The sequence below is a fragment of the Nilaparvata lugens genome, chromosome 2 (genome assembly GCF_014356525.2).
Source record: "Nilaparvata lugens isolate BPH chromosome 2, ASM1435652v1, whole genome shotgun sequence".
Lineage (NCBI taxonomy): Eukaryota > Metazoa > Arthropoda > Insecta > Hemiptera > Delphacidae > Nilaparvata > Nilaparvata lugens.
In genome coordinates this window covers 79,881,866-79,905,918 of record NC_052505.1, presented here as the reverse complement: position 1 = coordinate 79,905,918, position 24,053 = coordinate 79,881,866, and the positions used below count along the sequence as shown (strand labels likewise).

The following is a 24,053-nucleotide window of genomic DNA, read 5'->3' as shown; positions in this document are numbered from 1 at the left end:
TCATAAAACTGGAAAACAACAACTGTTGAATCAACTGACAGCTGCCAATACAATACGAGATATCAATACAAGTTGAGCATAAAATAAATGTCAAATCTTCTTGATTTTTATGTAATCAAAACATCAATAAGCAAGTAGCCTAATCAAAATTGAATACCGGTATCATATAAAACATTGGAAAAATCTTAGTTTCAAAATTTTTAACCTTTTTCAGAATTTATAATACTGGAAATATAATATTCTGTATGTTGAAATATAGTTTTGATGCAACTGATGTAAAATTTTGAAGTCAATTCAAAATGAAATTGGATGTTCCGTGGACTGAACAAAGTTTATCCAGTGAGATTTTTTGGTATGTAAACTTCTTATCTACATTCAAATTTATTATTCCAAATACTGTACCTAATCAATATTTTTTATAAGTCAAACAGTAAGGTATAATAATGTGATTCTAACAGTTCATATTTCACTATAAAATGTATTCTATTTTTAAAAATTAAATCTAGCACACGTTCATGATACCAGTAGAATGTATGGTATTGTACTGTTAGTACAATATATATTTATATATAAGTACAATAGCAGGTATCGTACCGTAATTTCAGAGTATGGGGGGAAAATTCTCTATCAAACAAGCTTATTTATATAACAGAATAAAAATTCTTACAATCATAAATTTAAAAACTGCTTCTATATTGGTTTTCAGTATTTTTGTATAAAAATTGTAAACGTTTTTTCTATGAAATCTCCAATTTTATTTTCTATAGTGAGATCTACGTTATAATAGCAGCGTTTACTTAGCAATAGTATTGTTATTCTTGTCTATCATTCAACAAAGCGGATAGCGCTATCTCTTTCTTGCTTTGCTCTGTTGTTAGATCGTTTTTTAACAATGTAGAATTAATAATTAACTAGTACCGGTAACAAAATATTTTATCTTATAATTATGAAAATTCATTATAAAATTATTAAAAAATATAATTTCTCGCTTAATAAAATATAATTTATTATTTTAAATGAGAACAAACAGTTAATATTACATGAATAAACCTGTATCATCTACCGTCTATTTGTCAAGACAGAGGATCGGCAACGTTGTTCCCCTATCTTTCTCCACTGCCATATATCGTGAACCTCACTATATGTTATACCATATATACATATTCGTTGATACAATCCAAATTTTGCTGAGAATTTAAGTTAAACATTTTGATTACGGTATTTTTAAAATATAATCAGCATTTTTTTATTTCATACTATTTATATATGAAAGTTACATAGGTACATAAGATACTATTATAAATAATAAAATTATAATATTAGGGTATGTTTTCTTGAACACACTTCTAGTAGTCTAACAAATTAGCAAATCCAAATTAAATCTGAGGTTTTAACGATCCATTAGATTTAATAATTGTCTTAGGAATCGGGTCTGTGTCTATATTCATCGTTTAAACTTTTCATAAGTCTTCTTTAGAAGGTGAAGATACAGAGAAGAATTTCTCTTGATGAATAAGTTAATTATTTCAATTTTGATTGCAATTAAAATGTGATTACATTAATTCATCGTTTAAACTTTTCATAAGTCCACTGTAGAAGGTGAAGAACGGAGAAGAATTTCTCTTGATGAATAATTATTTCAATTATGATTGCAATTCAAATCTGATTACATTAAGACATAGTAGATACTGCACACATTAGGCCTATACTGCAAGTGCAGGCTGCTAGGAAATTGGAGTTAATTACTCCATAGAAGCCAAAGAGCACTGACAAGAGAGAAAGAGAGAGAGTGACCTGCTGCGCACTTAATTTTCACTGAATGTCTGCGGCTGCTCTCTTCCTCAATTAATGTGTCTTCCTAAACTAATGAAGTCATCATCATTCACTCTTCTCTTCATTATGTGTCGTCAAGTTCATGAATTGAGCAGTACATCATAAAATTCGAATAAAAAAATAGCTTCAATTGCAATTATTTAGGCCTACTTGTGCAGGTGTGTTTCGGGAAAGGTTATTATGAAACCCTGGGTATCATTCTTCTATTTTTCATTTATTCTCACAATAAATATAATTTAGTTAAAATATATTATAAATAGAATAAAGTATCTTCATTTTTTTTTATTCTTACGAATAAGTACTTACATGATTAAAATATACTGCTCAACATTTTCCTAAAATTTCTTACAATAAATATAAATTAAATAAATACTGTAACATGAAATACGGTATTTTGGAATTTGATAGACTTTCCAAAATTATTTCGATCTACAACTACTATCTGAACGCCCTTTCAATTTCAAAAGTGTCCCTAATCACTTTCTTGAAGTTAGAGATGATTCAAGCAAGCTCCCTTATTGAGAGATATAATTGAGGAAATTTTTCTGTTGCTCTAAAGTACTTAGCTACCAACTGTTGGATTATTTTTGAATTTGATAGATTTTTCAAAATTATTTCGATCTACAACTACTATCTGAACGCCCTTTCAATTTCAAAAGTGTCCCTAATCACTTTCTTGAACTTAGAGATCATTCAAGCAAGCTCCCTGATTGAGAGATAATTCAGGAAAATTTTTCTGTTGCTCTAAAGTAGGTACCTAATCTAGCTATTAATTGTTGGATCGAGGAATGTTTGTATAATTTGATTATAGCTGAACTTGTTTTTTCGATATTGGATTTGAAATTATTTTTTTCTTATACCGGTATAAGAAATTATATACCTAAGCCTAATTAATCAAGCCTATCTTATTGATAAAGAGAATGATTTTATAAAAATTATCGGATGAAAAATTCAATTGGCATGATAATTTTATAAATATTAGGTTCGTGTCAAAAATGAATTAATTTGCACTAATTTGATAATTTTATGTTGAAAATCCGATTTTCCTTCTAATTTCGACTTTCAAAAAACATTTAAATCTTCTTTTGCCTAGCTCATGATTGCATGATCAGTACAATGTACTGTATCAATTCATTTTGGTACTACCGTACCCAAATTATGTTTTCTGTTACCATACATCCAAATCATCATACCGTACGGTATGTCAAATCTTCTTACACTTATCTGAGCAACTATGAACTCATTCGTCATGCAGAATAAATAAATTGCTCGAATCAGATATCGCAGCATAGCAGGAGCTCACAGAATACTAAAGCGTGAACGAATCATCCACTTAACAAATCGTTATTGAAAATACACTGACCTTGGCATAGTGTTTCAAGAGTAGGCTATCTTGCAGCCTGTATAATCCCTCCTAAAGCTTAGCATAAATGATTTTGCCCTCAATACAACAATTTGAGATTTCAGAGGTTTGACATTATACAGGAAAATAACAGTGCAAATTTGAGTACTTGATCCTCAACTACCCTCCCCCTCACCACCGCCCACACCGGCGTCGAGAGTTTTGAATGATGTGAGTGACACAAGATGGACCAGCTCACAATGTCCAATTTATTGTGTCACTAAATATTGGGTCAATGCCAGCACTGGCTCAGTGCTTCCCCACACTTTATAGCGTCTCATTCAATTTGTGTACAACTTCTGCAGGACTCAGTCCACAAAGGATCTCTTTCAAGTGCACTCTTACAATCTTTGCCGCTTTTCAAAATAATGTGCAATACGATATTACTCCTGTTCCAATCGTGACGTTGCTGTGCAAAATTGCGTTGTGATCGAACTGCGCTTGCAAACTACAAGAATGTGAAGTGACTTTAGGTGCCGAAAATTAAATTCTAAATCTATTTTGTGATAATTGTTGTGATATAAATAAGTGTTGATAAATCATGAGCTGCATTAACATAGAGGTGCAACCCGAGTGGGCCAAGTGCTGCTGTTGTAAATTGTCTGTGTCAAAATCAAGTGGAAGGCTGAAGTAAGTAGGCTTATTAGTGATGAAAGGTGGTCTATTTGCGCTTCTATTACCTGCACTTCAAAATAATTATTTTTCCCAGGGTATAACCTAGGTTTATAAGCTACCTATCTACACAGGAGATTCCTATTACCGTATTGCATTTCAATATTTAAACCAGCATTGATTTTTTTTAAATTCAATTCTATTCACATTTTAAATACCCTAACTTTTTTACTAATAGCCTACAGCAGATATTTCTAACAGGAAAAAATAATTTTATAATACAACTCAAGAAATCTTAGAGTTTGATTCGATAGAAAATGTATTAGATATGGATGAAAAATCACAGACTTGAATAATTGATTCGAAAAAACTTTGAAACAACAGATTAGATGAAATTTATAAATTGAAATGACCAAAGTGAAAAAATCAACCTGCAGCACTCTCAATATTACTTATTAACTTGATTAATATTTATTTGAACAGTGACAAATGATAAGGACTCTGAAAAGCTTCCTGAGACGACTCCTGTGATAATTTGGAATTTATTATCTTTGGTGATTTATCAAATAAGTCTTATATGATACTCATACCTCAATAATGAGTACAGTACGGTATTGAATAAATGATCAAATTTTACTTAATTATAATAATTATTATTTTGTAGGGGAATTATTTCCCTATTCAATATCATATTAACCATATTGCACTAGTTCTACTCTTTAATTTGCGGTTCTTAAAATTACTACGCAACATTCTTAAATAAAATTAAATAGAAGTTTATTACAGGACGAAATAGGTATACAAAATACAGAGGAATACAATTAAAACCATATACATTTTACTGTAATTACAAGCTCAACAGATTCAACATACAATTAAAGGGCTTAAACCTAAATAAAACCACTTGATAGCTAAGAAAAACCAATAATGAGTTTTGAATTACCTTTTTGTATTGTTTCTGGTCATGAGTTCTATTCTTATTTTATTGAAATTTATTGTACGGTAACTTACCTACCTTAGGTGAATTTATTTTGACAGGCATAAAAATATTAGAATCTTGGGTATTAATATTATTTCAACTATATCTCTCGCATGAGTAATATGGAATAAATGCATGGATTAGATAGGAGGAAAAACAGTAATAGAGAAATAGTTTTAAAAAACTTCAAGAAATATGATGTCGTTTTTGCTCAACATCCCCACAAATAAATTGTTCACCTTTTTCATAGATGGTGTGCTGATGAAGATGGGAATTGGAATAGATGTATCAAAGTAATGCTCCTGGTTACTGTGATACTTTTACCAGTAGCCGTGCTAGCCCTCGGAAGAGTGCGTTTTCCTCTAAATAACCAAACAAACAATGGAGAAGGCATTGAAGAAACATTCTTCAGAAAATCAGGTATATTTAAACAAGTCATGTTCGTTTCTAACGTAGAATTCACTTTAATAAGTGATTTATTTGTATTTGTACCTATTGTGAAGTTAAAATATAAACGTCGTTTTGATTAGGTAATCATCAAATTATTTTGAGATGAAAAAATTAAGTATAAAACTCAAGGAGTACCTATTTAATATTACTGTTTCTCTACTCCCTACCTACATGAGTTCACAGATACACTGTAGGTTTATGACAGTTGTATATCACTTTTTGCTATTTCTATAGGAGGTTAAAGACTGTTTTCTACTATTTGTATGTTATGTTTGCTTGTATTATATTGACGCTGTTCCTGATGTAGCCTACCTGTACATGATTATGAATAAAGACTTTTTCAATTCAATTCAGTTTCGTTCATTTGAAAGTCAATCATAGTTAACAATTTCTGTCATTCGCATCAATATGCACGACTACCGTATAGGAACTATGAGGCTCAAACCTTTATTAAAGAACAGAGTTATTAATACAATATAGAAACTAATTATAACTGCATATAATATTAGAGTCACATCATAGTATAGCTTGCAGTTGAACATATAGGCTGTATTAAAACTTTTCAATTCACTACAGTATTTGAATGATTCGTGGCAATAGGTAGGCCTACCCTACTACCACAGCCCTTAGGTAGCCTATTTCTTTTGAAGAACCATGTAAATGAAAGGGTACCTATGACAGTTTGTTGTGAAAACATGAAAATTCTAATTTTGATTTGTAATTAATCAATAAAAGTAATACAACTAGAGGTTTACTGATTGATGACAGTACCAGTAGTGTAGCAACCGACACTCGCTTCACCCGTTGTTGGTTTTTCAAGTGTTTGTAACAATTTAAAATGTTCTCTTTAAAGTTTTTTAGATATAAATTAATCGTTATATCCTTATAAATAAAATGTTTATTATCAATTTATTTTTATTTATGGTAAAACATTTACCTAATATGTGAGAAATTATAACTTACATCCAGTTACAATTTTTTGCAGTACCTTTTGATATTGATATGTCGGAGAATCCTCATCAGCAGCATTTCCTGAACGATTTGCATACAACTGGCTGCCTCCCTACCGCAAAAAGTTTTTATTCACCGAGGACAAAAAGGCGGCTACTGCTTGGAAACGGTAAGGTTAGTTGAGCTCTAATTAAATTTTACTTAAAATTATTTGAATTCTTACTCAAATGGCCCAAAGTCATAAAGAAGTTCATAATAGGGTACAGTATATTTTTATGCTCTACCATGATAGTGATAATTTTTAGGCTGCACAAATGGTATGAAACTACACTGACTGCAAGTAGCCTATGCTGAATTTAGAAGTGGCATATACTGGTACCTCAAGTTTTAGCATAAAGTTCTAGAGGAGCATAACTGTTTCTACATTTAATTTTCTTATTTCTAATTAATTTGTTTAGTTGTAATTCGAATTTTCTTTGTTTTTTAAACAATTAATATAATGGAAGCAAAATGGATCATTGATCTGTTGCTTCCACATATTCTTGTTTTCAATAAATAAATAAATAACGTTTATGAGGGAAGAATATTATGCTAGTTTGCAAGAGTAAGTTATAGCATAAGGAACGGCATGCTTCATTGCCTCATATTCTATTCTTTTGAGAAATTCTACCATTTTCTCTATTTTATAAACTGAAATATAAAATTATATCATTTCACTGCTTCGAATTATATGAAATGCAAATGAATATCAGACTGTACTGAAGTAATGCTCCTTCTTATGGTAATTCTTCTTATGATAATAAACTATCATCACTATTATTTCCCATTTTCTATTATCATTTTTTTAATTTTATAAATTGCTATAGGCCAAAATTCATGCATAGATTAATATTTCAAATGGAAATGAATATTAGGCAACGATATATATATATATATATATATAAATTAAAACAGGAGACACAATATAAATAGATTGAAAACACTTAAAAACGTACATAAGACTCAGAGTCTTCTCGGTTGAGAAAGGAGACACAGTCTCCGAAAATTTCCCCCATTTCTAATGTAAGTTTTTAAGTGTTTTCAATCTATTTATATTGTGTCTCCTGTTTTAATTTATATTACAAGCTTCAAAGTGTCTTCTGTTATGTGCTCTATATATATATATATATATATATATATATATATATATATATATATATATATGCATTAAATGATATAATGCATAGATATAGAGTAAATGCTTCGAGTTATACTTAAAATGAAAATAAATATTAGGCTGTAAGTTATGATAAATTATTTCTATCATTTTCCATTATTTGTTGGGAAATTAATAAGCCTTTTTATCATGCTTTACAGTTACCAGAAGATGAAACAGATGAAAATGATGATGAGAAAAAAGAAAAAGCGGAAGATTATTTTTTTGAAACTGACGAAGTCCTTGATTCAAAAAATGATAAAAATCCTATGTGAGTGGAAAGATACTCTTTTACATTTTATTTGATATTAATAAGCTACCGTACTGCATTTTGTTTAAAAAAATTCATTGTAGTCTGGATTACATCAATACTCTTTAATAAAGCAGTCAATTTTCTAATACAAAAACTTCTGGGCTACCATCAGTATGAACTATACGCATTTGATTGTTTATCTGACAATTTGTGATTGATTTCAAAAAAAAAAAAATGAAAATTAAATTTATTTCCATTCAAAATACAGTTCACAATCATGAATATATTTATGTTTTTTGATATGCTAATCAGATATTGAGCGTTAGAGTACCTAATCTATTACAATAGAATTATCTATTATTTTTGATATTATTCGACTCATCGTACATTTTGTATATTCGACTAAAACTCCAACCTCTTTATATCATTTCAGCTTTACAATAAGATAAACCAATGGATAATAAATGTAAAAGATTTTACATTTATAAACCCACATAATTGATTTAAAAAATTTCAACTTCTATATATATAACAAGTGGAATTAATAATATTATTCTATGCAAACAATGTTAGGAAACTCATGCGATTTCTTTTTTGAAAACTTGATTTAATATTCTATTATTTAGTATTAATTATAAAGTTTGTGTTTCAGAGTTCGAAACATGTTGTGTAAAAATTAAAAATAAATTTTGAAAGAGTAATATTGATTTTTAATTTTTATACAAGTAGTTTTAATATGTTGTAGGTACCTATTTCTTCACATCAATTTTGTGATTATCATCGAACTTCATTTGAAATTATGTCATATTATTCTAGGTTTGACTTACTCTACGATGAAACCTTTGATCATAGTGGTGACAATGGTCAAGTCTCCCATCAGATCGACAAAGAATGGAACACTAATGAAGATAATCCAGAGAGTATTGGCAACAGTTTCAATTCACAAATTGGCTCCACTGCCCATATGAACCAATGCTTTTGGAAAAGTAATGGTGACAAAAAGAGTATCCGAGAAGCTCAAGGTATAGAAACATTAAATTGAATGGAATTCCAGTATTTATCAAATGTTCTTGCTTGCGATTCATACCCTTCCAGTAGCAGATACTACCGGTATATGTAGTACTATAGGGTGTCTGATAAGTCACTCCCTATTTTTATACAGCTATTATTTTTTTATTCATCAACCAATCTTGTTAGAACTACATTTGTTGAATAGAGCACTCCTTGAGGTTGTGTTTAACACCAATTTTCATTTGTTTCAGTTTAAAAATGTCTCCTCTCTTGACTGTGGAAGAACGAGCCAAAATAGCAGCTTGGTGTGGGGATCTGTGGTGCGAGTACAAAGGTGGTGGAGGGCTGAACGAGGGATCCATGCAACACTGGATGCAAAAACTGTTAAAAATTGCCATTTCAAATTACAAACAGGGAGTTTCGCAGATGCAAGACGATCAACGTGAAGGACAGCAGAGAATGTTGACAGAGCTCGTGAAATGTTCATGAGGAGCCCTAAGAAATCACTGCGTCCAGGATCTTTTACGTTACCGTACTCTGTTGCAAAGATTCTTGAGAAAGATCTCAGAGTGTTTGCATCCAGTGTTGCATGGATCTCTCGTTCAGCCCTCCACCACCTTTGTACACGCACCACAGATCCCCAGAACTCATAACGAGCTGCTATTTTGGTTCGTTCTTCCACAGTCAAGAGAGGAGGCATTTTTAAACTGGAACAAATGAAAATTGGTGTTAAACACAACCTCAAGAAGTGATCTATTTAACAAATGTATGTAGTTCTAACACGATTGCTTCATGAATAAAGAAATTATAGCTGTATAAAAATAGGGAGTGACCTATGATACACCTGTATATCTAGGTACCTACCTGAACTATTGAATAAATAAACTATAATTTATTAACTATAAAAACTCAGCATTCCTACATGTTCTTAATATACAATTTTTGACAACTTATATTATTACAATTATTTCTGAGTTACATGACTGAGATAGTGATAGTAATAGAGGGATTCATCCTCTAATCCTCTCCTCTCTCCTGTAGGTACATACTACCATAGGGAAACAATAGCGTAAGTAGATATCCCATGGTATAGGGCGTTTATGTCGCAACTTTTACTGTTATCTCAAGCCGATAACTGTTGATTATTGTCGAATTCCACTGTTTTGTTGGGGTGAGAGTGTATAAATGGCACAATATGAGAGACTACCAGTGTCACATAGCTTCACGGGAAAGAATTACATGAACTATTGGCTTGAGATAACAGTAAAAGTTGCGACATAAACGCCCTATACCATGGGATATCTACTTATGCTATTGTTTCTCTATGATACTACTTAAACATAGTATTGAGATTATTTATTTTTGCCTGTATATTATTTTATTTTTTAGCTAAGCTGATGAAGCAGTACATGGATACGACAAGTGACCCTTGTCAGGACTTTTATCAATATGCGTGTGGCAATTGGGCGAAAGTGAATCCTTTGCCGAAGGATAAAACAACATTTGACACGTTCGAAATTCTGAGAGAATCTCTTGATTCGATACTCAGAGACCTTCTGCAAAAAGATGCTGCGGCCAAAGACATTCAAGCTCACATAAAAGCCAAGAACTTGTACAGATCGTGTATGGATTATGGTGAGAATTTAAGAATTTTCATTTTATCAATTAAGTAAATTATCTGAGTAAAATAATTCTGTTAAGGATTACATGCCATCTATTGGTAATTGTGTAAACTACTTCAATTATGAAACGCAAGTCATCCCCTCTCTTTTCCTTTTTCTTGACCTTGGTTTGTGTGAGGAGCCAGTTCCCGTTGTGACGTCTTCATGTCAACACATCGTTTGTGTCATCTCGCCAATAATTGGCTATTACGTGACGTTCTCACTTCAACATCCCGTAAGTTTCATTCCTATGATTTACAGTCATTGCTCAATAGTTAATAAACTCGGTCCTCCAGAATTCTCATAGTGCTATCTTTCACAAATTCTCTAAATAGTATTGGAGAAGGTGTTGCGGGGTCACCAGGTTGGATAGAGTACGGAATGAAGAAATTAGGAACAGATTGAAAGTTCAATCGGATATAATGAAGTTCGTTTTGAGGACAAGAGACTGGTATGGTATGGGCACGCGAGAAGGGCTAGTGCAAGTAAGTGGATCGGAATTGTGACGGATTGGAGCCCATTGGGTAGAAGGAGCAAGGAAGCGAGGGAGGCCAAGGCGATCTTGGCGAGACGTGGTGGACGACGCCATGGAGGCTAGAAATCTCACAGATGGTGAGTGGAATGACCGACAATGATGGAAAATCCGACCAAAAGAAGGAAGGCGGTGATTCACCGTAAAATCCTAAAATATATATGAATAATTTTCTAGAACTCTAGAACTCATAGAATATTCACCGTTTTTAATATTTCGATAATTGTGTATGTGTGTTCTATCAGTTCAACTAAACTGTGACGTATTTTATTTAGCCTATATTATGCTCTCAAAAGGAACATTTAAAATTCTGTGAACTGCGCGATCTGTAAAGCAAGTTAATAAATTTTTTGAGATATAATATTAAAAAAATATTATATCAATGAAATATTATGGAATCCTAATAGAACATGTATTTTATTATTCAATCAATTTTGGCTTATTCGATTGAAAAAGACCAAAGATGAGTCTTTTATTTCTCGTCTGAGGAGCATTATGAAATCCTAATAGAACATGTATTTCATTCTTAAATCAATTTTGGCTTATTCAATTGAAAAATACCAAAAATGAGTCTTTTATTTCTCGTTTGAAGCTTTTCCTCTGTGTAGCTATGATAATTCACCATGACTTTGGAAAGCATTAGACACAATTTTCATTTGTTCAAAATAACTGCGATGAGGGAATTATTTGTTGGAGACCCAACTCGTTAAATTTCTTCAAGTCTTACATTCACGGTTACTGAATAGATACCTATTTATTTTCACTTCTCACCCAAATATTCAAGAATGACCTCTATGGTCCTTATAGCTATTTATCAGCTATTTATCAGCTATTTATAGCTATTAGCTATGGTCCTACAGGTATTTACAGTGCTTATAATAGTTTACCTAATAGCCAATAATTGAACAGTTGGACATACTTCCATCAAAATTCGAAAAGGGAACAGTTTTGGGCTAGGCCTGTTAGTCCTTTTCTGATTATGTACGATTTATGATTTGTGTATTATTGAATGTAAAATAAATAAATAAAAACGAATAATCGTGAATCTTTTTAGAAAAAGTAAATAATCCTTATTTATATATTTATCAATTATTTGAAACCTGATAAATGATTTGTTATCAGGAGTGCTTGAGAGGAGAGGCACCAAACCACTGCTGGATCTTTTGAACAGTCTTGGATCATGGCCTATTCTGACTCCTGATTGGAATTCGTCGAAATTCGACTTTATTGATTTGCTGGCAAATCTCCGTCTGTATAACAATGAGATACTTATAGCTGAATGGGTTGGACCAGATATTAAAAATTCATCAGTGAATATTATTCAGGTGAGTCCTTCAGAATGATAAAAATATCTTTGTTGTCGTTTTGATACTGTGTATCTTAGTAATAATTTAATATTACTTACTGTAGGGCCTACTTATCATGATGAAATAAGGAATGCACTTCACTCCTCAGGAGGTGCTTGATCAGTGGCTTATGAAGCTCCTCTTCATCAGAGGCTTATGAAGCTCCTCTTCATCAGTGGCTTATGAAGCTCCTCTTCATCAGAGGCTGATGAAGCTCCTCCTCAGAAGTGAAAGTGAAATTCATTCCTCATTTCATCATAAAAGTGAGTGGTTTTCTAATATTTACAAAGATACCTACACAGTGTCAAAACTACAACAAAGCTATTAAATGGAGTTTCGTCATGAAAACAAAATAAAAAATCGTTACTAAAGGAAAAACTATAATTATATGATTTCTATGTAGCTTAATTTCCATGTAGATAAGATTATTTGAAACAATATACAATAGAAGATTTTATTATTTTGTCAACTGTCGATAATGATTGAAGATTTTCTCAAGTGTGAAGGGGTCGACCGAGTGTATTTTTTACAACATTTTGGAAGGCCAAAACTTTTTTAAAATATTGACAATTTTCATAGAACTTCAAGATTATTTTATTGTATTATATTATTGTGAAATAGGTTTTTTTTTGAAAACTCGTATTCAGCTCTTGCAAACATGCAAATAAAGAATAGATCATACTACGGTAAACTTCCATGATTTTTATCTGAAGAATCTATTAACTTAATACATAAGTTATTCAATGAGAAGGGGATAAGCTTTGAATTTTTTTTATTTATTAAACTCAATCTTCATTAAACAAAATCATAAATCCAATGAACATCAGATACATTCCATCAATTTTTTGATGCATCAAAAATTGTTCAATGACGCACATGGATACATTATTGATGTAGGGTACTACTAATAAACTGATTATTTTTTATGAATTTATTTCAGTTCGACCAAGCCAGCCTCGGCCTACCGTCTCAAGAATATTTCCTTCTACCAGCCAACAAAAGATATCTTGAAGCATATAAAGACTACATTCTTAAAATAGCAATTTTACTAGGTGCTGATTCAGATGTAGCACTGAAACATTCAGAGGAGATAGTCAATTTCGAAACTGCTGTTGCTAAGGTTAGTGAGATACTCCTAGAACTTTTTCATCTTTGGAGATAGTATTATCCTATTTATTACTACTACCAAAGACAGTACAGGTAGATAGATAGATAGATAATTGCCTTCATTTATATGGAGGTTTATTTATATGTTAGTTTCATTCGGCATAGGTGGCCATACCATTTTACCTGGCCCTTACCAATGCTACATTAGTATAGTTTCTTTTACATTCATCTGCTCTCTTATCACTTCAAATGGAGTTTAAAATATTAGAAGTTTGTATTACAAGGTATAGGGAGATCAATTTCATACTGTTAGAATTAGTTGATTTGTAAGCATCGATCGATGTTATATATAAGGATTGTTAACACTTTGAATTGAGTATCACTATACAGACAATTTATTCAAATTTTATTTGGCACTAAATACTCCGTACTTTCACTTCTGTAATGTGAAAGATAATGCATTTATTAAAACTTGGAAGACAACAGAATATAATTATTTGAATCATTAAATGTGATCTATGGAGAAGAAAGGCGCAAAATCGAGACGAATGAAGAGGCATACTGCGGGAGGCCAAGATCCTCAATGGGTTGTAGAGCCAAGGAGTAAGTAAGTAAATATGACCTCTTGATCATATTATTAAATTCAATAATCCTTAAGGTGCGTACAGATTTACGCGCCGCGAACATGAGCAATTTACTTTCAATCAGCTGATGCCAAGCTTTTTATATCTGTATCTTACCGTTTCTGTAAAAATACAGATATAATCCGCTGATTAAAAGTAATTGCTCATGTTCGCGGCGCCTATATCTGTACGCATCTTTATGTGAAACAATCAAGTTTAATTTATGTTTGGGACATAGGCTACCTTATTTCATAGTTTGGTGGTTTAACTAGATTCTTCAATTCATTTTTCTTTTTCACCTACAAACATTTTTAAACATTCATCAGAGGTGCAGACAATATTTGAAAAACACAAATTCATCATAAAATCACTCTTTTCTTCATTAGGCTATTGGAATCTTGAAGTTTTTCACGGCTGTCTGTTTTCAGATAACGAAAAACTCAGATGAGAGACGCAACGTTTCCGTATTCTATCAGAAGATGACGGTAGGAGAGTTGGGGTCTATTGTGCCACAAATAGACTGGCAACGATATTTATCGATCATCTTGGACATACCTTGCAATTATAATGAACCAGTTATCATGCTTGCGCTCCAGTATGTGAAAAATCTTGTGATACTGCTTGAGAAAACACCACCCAGGTATGCATAAATGAAAATTATATATTGGGAAAATATTATTGTTATTTATTTCGGTAAATTATTCAACAATGATAACACACTTATTTATCGCATGTTGATGTTTGAAACTCATTCATGTGTAGAATTATATATTCCACTAGGAAACCTAAATTTCCCAGTGAAATATATAAGTTATCATGTAACACAAATTTTGGTATGCATAAAAAGTAAACGCCTGTATTTTTTTGTTGGTGAGGAGTAAAACTGCTTTGTTGCTGAATCCCCAATGATGAAAAATAATGACATAAATTTCACAATTATTTATATAACATTTAGAAGTTATGATTACCTTTTGATGATTCCTAATAAATTCCAGTAGATTTGAAAAGAAAACTATTATTCTGGGTGGTTGACAGAATTTAATTTTGAATTTCGTTCGATAATTATTATTATTTATATTCATTAACATTTGAACAAATGATATTTCTCATTTATTTCCATCTTAGGGTTAAGTGTAAGAGAGGGCTGACTGCGTCCTAACTTCACAGTAAAAAATAAAGGCAGTCATTCAATTCAATTCTTAGATCCCTACATTTTAGATAGGGATAGGATGGTTGGGTCATTTGGAAAGGATGAGTGCGGGCAGAATCCCTAAAATTGTGATGCCGTAAAGGTTTCACAATAGGAGACAAAGAGGGAAACCCAGGAAAAGATGACTGGATTATGTGCTGAATGATGTTAGGAGTTTGGGAGTGAGGAAATGGAGAGGCATAGTCAACAATAGAGATGCGTGGAGATCGATAGTTGCGGAGGCGAAGGCTCACCATGGGCCATACAAGAAGAAATAGGGAGAGCTTGTTTTAACTGTCTATTCAAGAACTAAAATTCAGATGAATGGAATACCATATTTTTGAATCATTTGATTATTTATTAACCTATCGATTATTATTCAAAAATAATTCAACCTCACCTTATTTAAATTATATAACTAATAATGAAAATGATTTTTTTTTGTGAAAAATATTACCACTCACGTCTTATAGTGGCGACATGTTTCGTGCTGATGTTATGTATGTTTTCTTTTGCAGTTATTTTTATTATAAATTAATAAAACAAAGAAATGAATAAGCAACAGCTTATTTTTAAAAAATGTTCAAATATTTTATTTCTCGATGATAGATTTGCAATAAATGATGTGTTTCAGAGTAATATCGAACTACATGCTGTGGAGATTTGTTAGACATAGCGTGAGTAATTTGGATGACCGGTTCAAGGAAGCCAGCCAGCACTTCTACTTCACTCTGGTCGGCCGAGAGCAGGCTCCTCCGCGCTGGAAGTACTGCGTCTCCCAAGTCAACAGCAACATGGGCATGGCTGTCGGATCTATGTTTGTCAGCCACTACTTTGATGAAAACAGCAAAAACGATGTTAGTATTTGTATAATACTGATTTAAAATGATAATAATTTATTGAATAGAAAATTATAACATAATAATGGAAATAGAAAGAAAATAAAAATCTCAGTACCCCTTATGAATTATTTAATCACAACATGTTTCGGACATTGATGCCATTTTCAAGTGATAATAATAATTAAATAATTCATAGAGGGTACTGAGATTTTTATTTTCTTTCTATTTCTATAAAAAGTAGCCCTATACAGAAAAGAGATAAATAATAATGGAATCATAATGCCATTATACTTGATAATGGCATCATATACCCGAAACATTTTGTGACTAAATAATTTTAAAAAGGGTACCGGTACTTAGATTTCTATTTTTATTTATAAAAATTATACACTTTACATTTCCAATAGTACAATACAAAGTAATATCAAACAAATAGATGTAAGTTCCTTCCATAAAGTAGATGCATTTTTAAAAGACAGCACTGAATTGTGTAAATTCATTTTATTCATTTTTTGTATAAAATACTATAATCATAATACAATTATAACATTGGAGGAAAAACTAGGCTGAGCCTGTACTATTTCTCTCCAAAATTTTTTATAAAATGTTAATGTTGTCCAAAAGATAAGGTTACACTGCTTCGTCATTTGATTTCCGGTCCAAGAATGATGATTCAAAATTTTGAATTTTGAAGGTTGATTTTATACTCTAAATAAATAAATTACAGAATGTATCACAATAAATTAAAAACTTTAGAAATATTGCACTTATTTAAAAAATTTGAATTCAAAATCAAAAACCAACTCACTGAGTATAAATGCCTTAGCTCTAGTCCTCTAGACATGAGGTATTTGTAATATTATTCTTTAATTAGAAAATCACTCCAAACTTTTCCCACCTTGCATAAATAATACTTCTTTTAAAAATATTATATTCCAATTAATTATGGTATGTCATTCGTATTGTCTGAATGTTAATCATCAATATACTTTTTCTTCTGTAACTGCAGCTCTCAAATATATGGAATATCTTGCATAAATAATTTATTATTTTAAAAATATTTTATTCTCTTTAGTCATGATATGTCATTAATCTTGTTTGAATGTTAACTAACAATATAGTCAAACAAGCCAATTAAAATTTCTCTTCTGTAACTGCAACTCAAATGTATGGAAGACATTATATTATTTTTGTAATCATGATGTGATTATTATCAATTTTGTAATAGTCTTGATCATGATAAATACCTCATAACTATTATGAGTTGATCAAATCAAATTTATTGTTCCATTTCCATATAAAATACACAACATGTTAAATAATAAACATGAACATTTACTATATTGGAAATGAAAATTTTAAATGATGAAGAGGAATATTTAGTAACCTAGAGTGAAAATATATCCTCTAATGAATGTTTAATTTAATGTAGATGTTGTCAAATCAAAATCAAATCAAATAGCTTCTTATTCACAAAACATAATACAAACTCATGAAATTCATTTACACATTTAACAGTGAATACTCTCCACAAAGACTTGAGTCTGTGAGTGGAGAGTGAGTTTTTTCAAGTTGATTGAGATTATGTTCTCATGTTTTGTACATATTATAATTAAAACTATTTCAACTGAATCAACTAACATTCATCAGCAAATCAAGAATATAATATTTCATTGTAAATTAAATGTTGTATGATTAAATATAGGCTTCAAGCAACTACAATATGAATATAAAACATGGGCGATAGAACATCAATATAATTCATTCACAATCTCACAATAATATTATCTTGATCATGATTGGAGAAATGTTTTCCAAACAATAACAAATCTCAGTATGGTTGTCTCGAGAAGTTCCTTTTTTGTCAAAAGTGTTTTGTAAAAATATTCATAATTCCTCGCATGCTACGAGTATAGGTAATTTATTTTTTATTTTTTTGCAGACATTCCTGATGGCGAAAGAGATCCATCAGTCATTTCAAGAAATCTTGCATACTGCAACTTGGATCACAAATGAGACAAAACATGTAGCTTCAGAGAAGGCTGGAAATATGATGCTGAAAGTTGGCTATCCTGATTTCATACTTTCACAAAACAAGTTGAACAAAAAATACAAGGATGTAAGTGTACAGTCAAAATAATTTTAATATTTTTGAAATAAATCATATTTTTGGTGAACCTTTGAAGCTTAAAAATCTACCGGTTATATTGGAAAAAATGGATCTACAGATTGTCTACTCATCCAAAGTAGCCTTATGTTTATCGGCTGTATTTTCCGTACGAATATTTTCATGGTAACTGAAGGATACCGGTAAAAGACAAAAATACACGAACTTACATCGCAAAATAAGTAATAATTTCACCCATTATTCAACTAGGCCTATTATTCATTATATTAAATCCTATTCAAGAAAAATTATAATATTATACTAGGTTCAAGAGTGCAAATTGAGATGAAAGAGTTAGGAGTCACTCAACTCATATAGTTCATCTGTTGTAACGTCATAATATACGTACTTCTCAGAAGAATTTTTCTTCAATCACACAATACGTTCATGTTCAAGCTCCACAACTGATCATTTGGCATGTAAAATAATAATAATTTGAAATCTATATTGACATATGCCTAAATCAACTCAAATTCCAGGCCTAGCAGAGAATCAAATCAAGAACAAAGTCGTGAAAAAGGTGCTCACCTTATGAGCTATTAGTAACGTATGTAGTAATATTTAAATAATATGTCATTTATCATACCATATAGTGGTAAATCTGCTAAGAAATCGATACATTTATTATTATTTATATTCATCAATATACCGCTAATGTTTTGATTGGTACTCTGTAGGTGAAGGTCTGTGCCAGCCTTTACTTTGAAAACTGTTTGAACCTGATGCGACACCATGCCAGAATGGAGCATGCCAAACTGCATCTGCCACTCAACAAAACAGTGTGGGACACCCCACCTGCTGTCGTCAATGCCTATTACAGTAGAAACAAGAATCAAATCAGTAAGTACACAGAAACTTTAAACTTCAATGCATGACAATTTCAATTTATTCCAAACAATGTATCTAACATAAGTATTTTAAGTCTAGTATGAGCTGGATGATAATGATGATGGTGCTAGAGATGAAGAGTGAGTTACATTGCAACACTTATAATTATCACTAATGAAATTTAAAATAAGTATTTTAATAAGTCTAGTATGAGCTGGATGATGGTGCTAGAGATGAAGAGTGAGTTACATTGCAACACTCATATCACTAATGAAATTAAACATAAGTAGTATTCTAATAAGTCTAGTATGAGCTGGTGACAGAATCAATGCCATGGTTTGTAAATTATCACTTGTGTGTGGATCTGTGGATAAAAATAAAATGAATGAAGATGCAATGTTCTCCGAAGTTTTATTATAGTAATTTAGCAGTTAGTCGGAAATAATTTGCTGTTTATATTGAAATAATTTACTTATGTTCGTTGAGTTTAAAAATACGGATTCCCAAAGATGTCGAGCAGTTGCATTCCTTGCACCTTGCAGGTTGACTTGCAAATTTGATAATGAAACAGTTAAATTACAATCCTGGCATGTAAATAACAGGTAGTTTTTCTACAACTACATCGATTCGCAACTGGTGGATATAATGCTATTTGAAGTTTGTATTGTGAGTTTTCTATTAATATGCTGACTAGAATCATGTTTAACTTAGATAATAATTGAAATACAAATTTCTATATCATTGTAAAAATATCCATTGTAATGGATCAAGAGGGACTTTTCTTAAACTTTATTGGTGAAAAGCTGGGCGGAGACAAGTCATGACAAGATGAGAAAAAATTATAAGGGTAAAAAATTATTATATTTGAAAAGAGAGTTGAAGCATTGAAGCTATAGAAATTACAGAATAAGAAAGAAACTATTCACTTTGAATAACAAACAAGAAAGATGGTCTAACATTATTGTGGAACGTTGTAGTAGATCATAAATGAACACAATCTAAATTAAATTAGGTACTGCTTGAAATAATTATTTATTCTTAATATGAATTTATTCCCCGTTTTTTGAGCTCGAACAATTTTAAATATGCAACCATGGAAGAATACCGATTTTCATGGCTACACTGTAATAAAAATTAAAAATTATTTTCATTTGTGGTCTCTGTAATTGAATCAGATTGAAATCGACCATAAAAATTTATAATTCCTCTAAGTAGGGAATTCAAAAAATGTATGATCCGAATTTAAATTATAATTTATCACGTGTAATAATAATAAATAATATTATTCATTCCCATTTATTTTAACAATTTTAAATATGCAACCATTGAGAAAATACTCATTTTTCAGGGCTACACTCTAATAATGTTTTATCTTCATTTATGGATTCTGTAATAGAATCATATTGAATTCGATCATAAAAACTTCTAATTCCTCTAAGTAGGTAATCATAAAAATGTATGTTCCGACGTTGAATGATTATTAATCACGTTTAGAGTACGGTACCGTATTCAAAAAAGTATTAGTCTATCTTTGAGTTTTCAAGAGCAACAGCAAATATTTTTCTGATTTCAGTTTTCCCAGCGGGAATATTACAACCTCCGTTCTACCACCGATATTTTCCGCGAAGCCTGAACTATGGTGGAATCGGGGCTGTGATTGGCCATGAGATAACTCACGGTTTCGATGACAAGGGTCGACTGTTCGATAAGTTTGGCAATTTGCACAAGTGGTGGTCGGACGAGGATATCTTCAACTTCCATCAGAAAGCTCAGTGCATCATTGGTAAGGGATCTGTAAGACCCATTCATTTGAATCTTTCAAAATTTTCAACTAAATTTTCTTATTTTAGAATAGTCTATACTAACTAGAGGATAATGATAAGAATAAGTGTGATATCTGATAAATTCACCTCCTCAATGAAGCTTACATTAACAATGCACATTTGCTGTTTTGAAGTAACACACTACAAACTTACTGTATGTTATATTTTTTCGTCTTCTTGACGATTTCATAAACTCTTTAAAGAGTCTCCAGGAAGAAAATTCAATCAAATCAAATTAACATTCCAAATCCAACTTTACTATTTTCATCCAACAAGCTATACTGAAGGGATTTTTTCTACTGTAGTTTCTATACTTAACTACGACTTTCAGAACATAACTTCTACTGTATGTTGAAAAATCAATTATTATATTCACAGAAACAAACGTGCATTTGAATGGTTCGGAATGCATTGTGAAAAGTATTTTCTGCAACAGTGTTTTTCTGAATCCAGTATTGCTGGAATTATTGACAAGTTCAGTATGCTTTTAATGTGATATAAATTATTGTTTTGCGTATTTGAAAGATTGTTTTCTTTATTCTTCCTTATTTCAGAGCAGTACAGCGAATATATCATACCAGAAATCGGCGTAAGATTAGATGGAGCCCTTACACAAGGAGAAAATATAGCTGATAATGGAGGAATAAAGCAGGCATATAAAGTGAGTAACTCTCCATGATTAAATTTCTTATATGCATGACATATTCTCGAGAAAAAAAGTTAAAAATATTTGTTTAATTAGGTTTTTACTTTTTTCAAATACGTTCAAAATTCATGAAGTTTTGGACGATTGAGAGGAAGCAGGAGGATTGAAGCTAAGAGTGACAAAATTATTCAATTACATTTTTTTATAAGTAATAAAATATTTTATAATATATTAGCAGGTAACCCTTGCTCCACGAAGATATGTTTGAATCACAAATAGATTGAATTTCGACAAACTTACTGAAAACTTGACTTACTGAAATGTTGAAGAACTAAAAATAGGCCAATAACCATTCTCGGTACATTATTAGGAATCTATATGCAGAATTTCAATTAATCAGTTCAACAGTTCAGACGTGATGATGCGTCATTCGTGTTATTCCTATCCCGGACATGTATAAGCCGATTCTTTTCTTTATTATTTTATAGATTATATGTAGCCTAATTGGATAGAAGATGTGTATATTCAATAGACTAATGCAGTATTCTTCTCTCATTCCCAGGCTTACCAAAGGTGGCTTTCTAGTCACAGTGGGGTGGACGAAACGTTACCGGGCTTAAATGCTTCTGGTGAGCAACTTTTTTATTTGAATTTTGCTCAAATTTGGTGCGGCAATACGAGGCCTGAAGCTTCGAGGAATGGAATTAAAACAGCCGTACACTCTCCAGGCAGATTCAGGTGAGTGATAAGCCTCTATCTACCTTCATTTGCCTTAAATCTAGTCTCTAAAAGATGGAGCAAATGACCGTTTCAGTCTTAGTGAGTACGGTACCGATTCAAAATAATTGATTTAATCAATTGGAGAAGAGAGAGATAACTTATCTATTGATTAAATGTTTCAGTGTAAATGTTGTTAGAACTATTTGTTATATTTCTTTCAGGATGGATAAATAAATGAAGGAAGAAATGTGAAATTATCCTCACTTTCTAATGAAATTATTATTCTCTCATTGTCTGTTTAGGATACATAAATGAGTAGGCCTACTATTTTAAACACTAAATATATAAATAAATGAAGGAAGAAATGTGGAATTATCCTCACTTTCTAATGAAATTATTATTTTCTCATTGTCTATTCAGGATACATAAATACTATTTAAAACACCAAATAAATGAATAAACACTATTCAGTCGAAACTAATTGATTTGCTACACGATCTGAGCTCAGTTGAATTGAAAACCGTGAAATATGGCTGAAAATAAAAAAATAAGACAAAAATATTTTAGAGTCTTTGTGTAGGCAGCACAAATAATAAAGTGACTCATTTTCACATTTTTTTGAATTGAAATGTGTAGAAATGCAATCAAATTATTCGTAACAACCAAGCTCAAACGTATCAATTATAGGTGTGAAATTTCGCGACAATTTATGATGTGACCTGAAAGGTAAACTTCAACTTTATACGGTAATTTTTCACAATGCAGGTACCAAATTCGTCTACTACCTTTTGTTCATTTCTTGAAAATTGTCCATTGTTTGAAACAAAACTATTTAATTTGGGCTATGTAAGAGCTTCCAATTGAGAAATTTTTTAGATGATTCAAACAAAATTGTATTCGAGATTTATTGAAAATGAGTAAAAAGTGCTTGTAGAGAAACACCACTCATCCTATGAACAAAAAATTGAATTTTGAAGCTTTAGCTAACATTTACATTTTTGCTGCACTTTTTTATTCTAGGTTGTTTTTGTACTTTGTATGTTTTACAGGGTGATTGGAACATTATCCAACAGTGAAGACTTTGCAAGAGTGTTTCAATGCCCTCGTGGATCGAGGATGAATCCTGAATCAAAATGCTCGGTTTGGTGACATGAAAAAATACAAATTTTGCTAATAAAACATGCAATGAAATCAAACTTCGGATTCAATATCTTACCTTCTCACAGACTACCAGAGAGTATAGAATGTAAAAATGTAATTTTATATAATTCAATGTAATGTAATTACATTCTCTACTCTCTGCAGACTACCTATATAAATTTTCCTCAGCAATTCAGGGTCGTGTTATCGGAATTTCATTCACTCATCCGCCTAGTACATTTCTATGTCATAAAATAAGAATTTACTTACTTGTTCCAAGTACTTTAGGTAGATAGACATTTTTTAATGGTTGAATTTGAACAACAGTATAAACTTAGTGTGAGACTTTAATCCAAACAGCACTCAAACATAAAGATAATCTTTCTCAACTAAATAAAAAAAAAAATCCGTACTGAGATTTATATTTTTATTTATAAATTAGCTTTTAAATTATTTTATCACGACATGTTTCGGACATTAATGCCATTTTCAAGTTTAAAAGGGTACTGAGGTTTGTATTTTATTCATATTAAAAGTAGCCCTAAAGAAAACAGACAATCTAATGGCGTATCAACCAAACATCTTTCTTATCTATATGTAATTATTCTGTTGAATATGAAGATGGATTGATATTGCTCTCAAACCATCCATATCCATCAAATTACTAACGTCGAGAAAATATTCTGGTTTTAAGAATTTGTCGTCCCATCAAGATTGTTCCAACAATAATATTATTCCTATCA

At 31.1% G+C, this 24,053-nt stretch overlaps 1 protein-coding gene across 5 annotated transcripts; it reads left to right on the top strand.

Annotated features, from left to right (window-relative positions):
* Window positions 1–43: 43 nt before the first annotated feature.
* On the top strand, window positions 44–23,366 carry LOC111051109 (neprilysin-4). 5 transcript variants are annotated; one of them, XM_039421853.1, is made up of 16 exons: window positions 44–352; window positions 5,077–5,246; window positions 6,262–6,401; window positions 7,584–7,693; window positions 8,492–8,697; window positions 10,076–10,321; window positions 12,002–12,204; window positions 13,166–13,345; window positions 14,384–14,595; window positions 15,779–16,001; window positions 17,929–18,105; window positions 18,831–18,993; window positions 20,555–20,764; window positions 21,359–21,465; window positions 22,013–22,188; window positions 23,220–23,366. In XM_039421853.1, exons 2-16 carry the CDS (start codon window positions 5,123–5,125, stop codon window positions 23,317–23,319), a joined length of 2,577 nt encoding a protein of 858 aa, XP_039277787.1. In that variant the 5' UTR covers window positions 44–352; window positions 5,077–5,122; the 3' UTR covers window positions 23,320–23,366. The 5 variants fall into 5 exon arrangements, 3 of the variants coding, with proteins under 3 accessions (XP_039277787.1, XP_039277788.1, XP_039277786.1); XM_039421854.1 differs by having other exon boundaries at window positions 98–352; window positions 6,262–6,396; XR_005570567.1 differs by having other exon boundaries at window positions 110–352; window positions 21,364–21,465; window positions 23,220–23,322.
* Window positions 23,367–24,053: the final 687 nt, after the last annotated feature.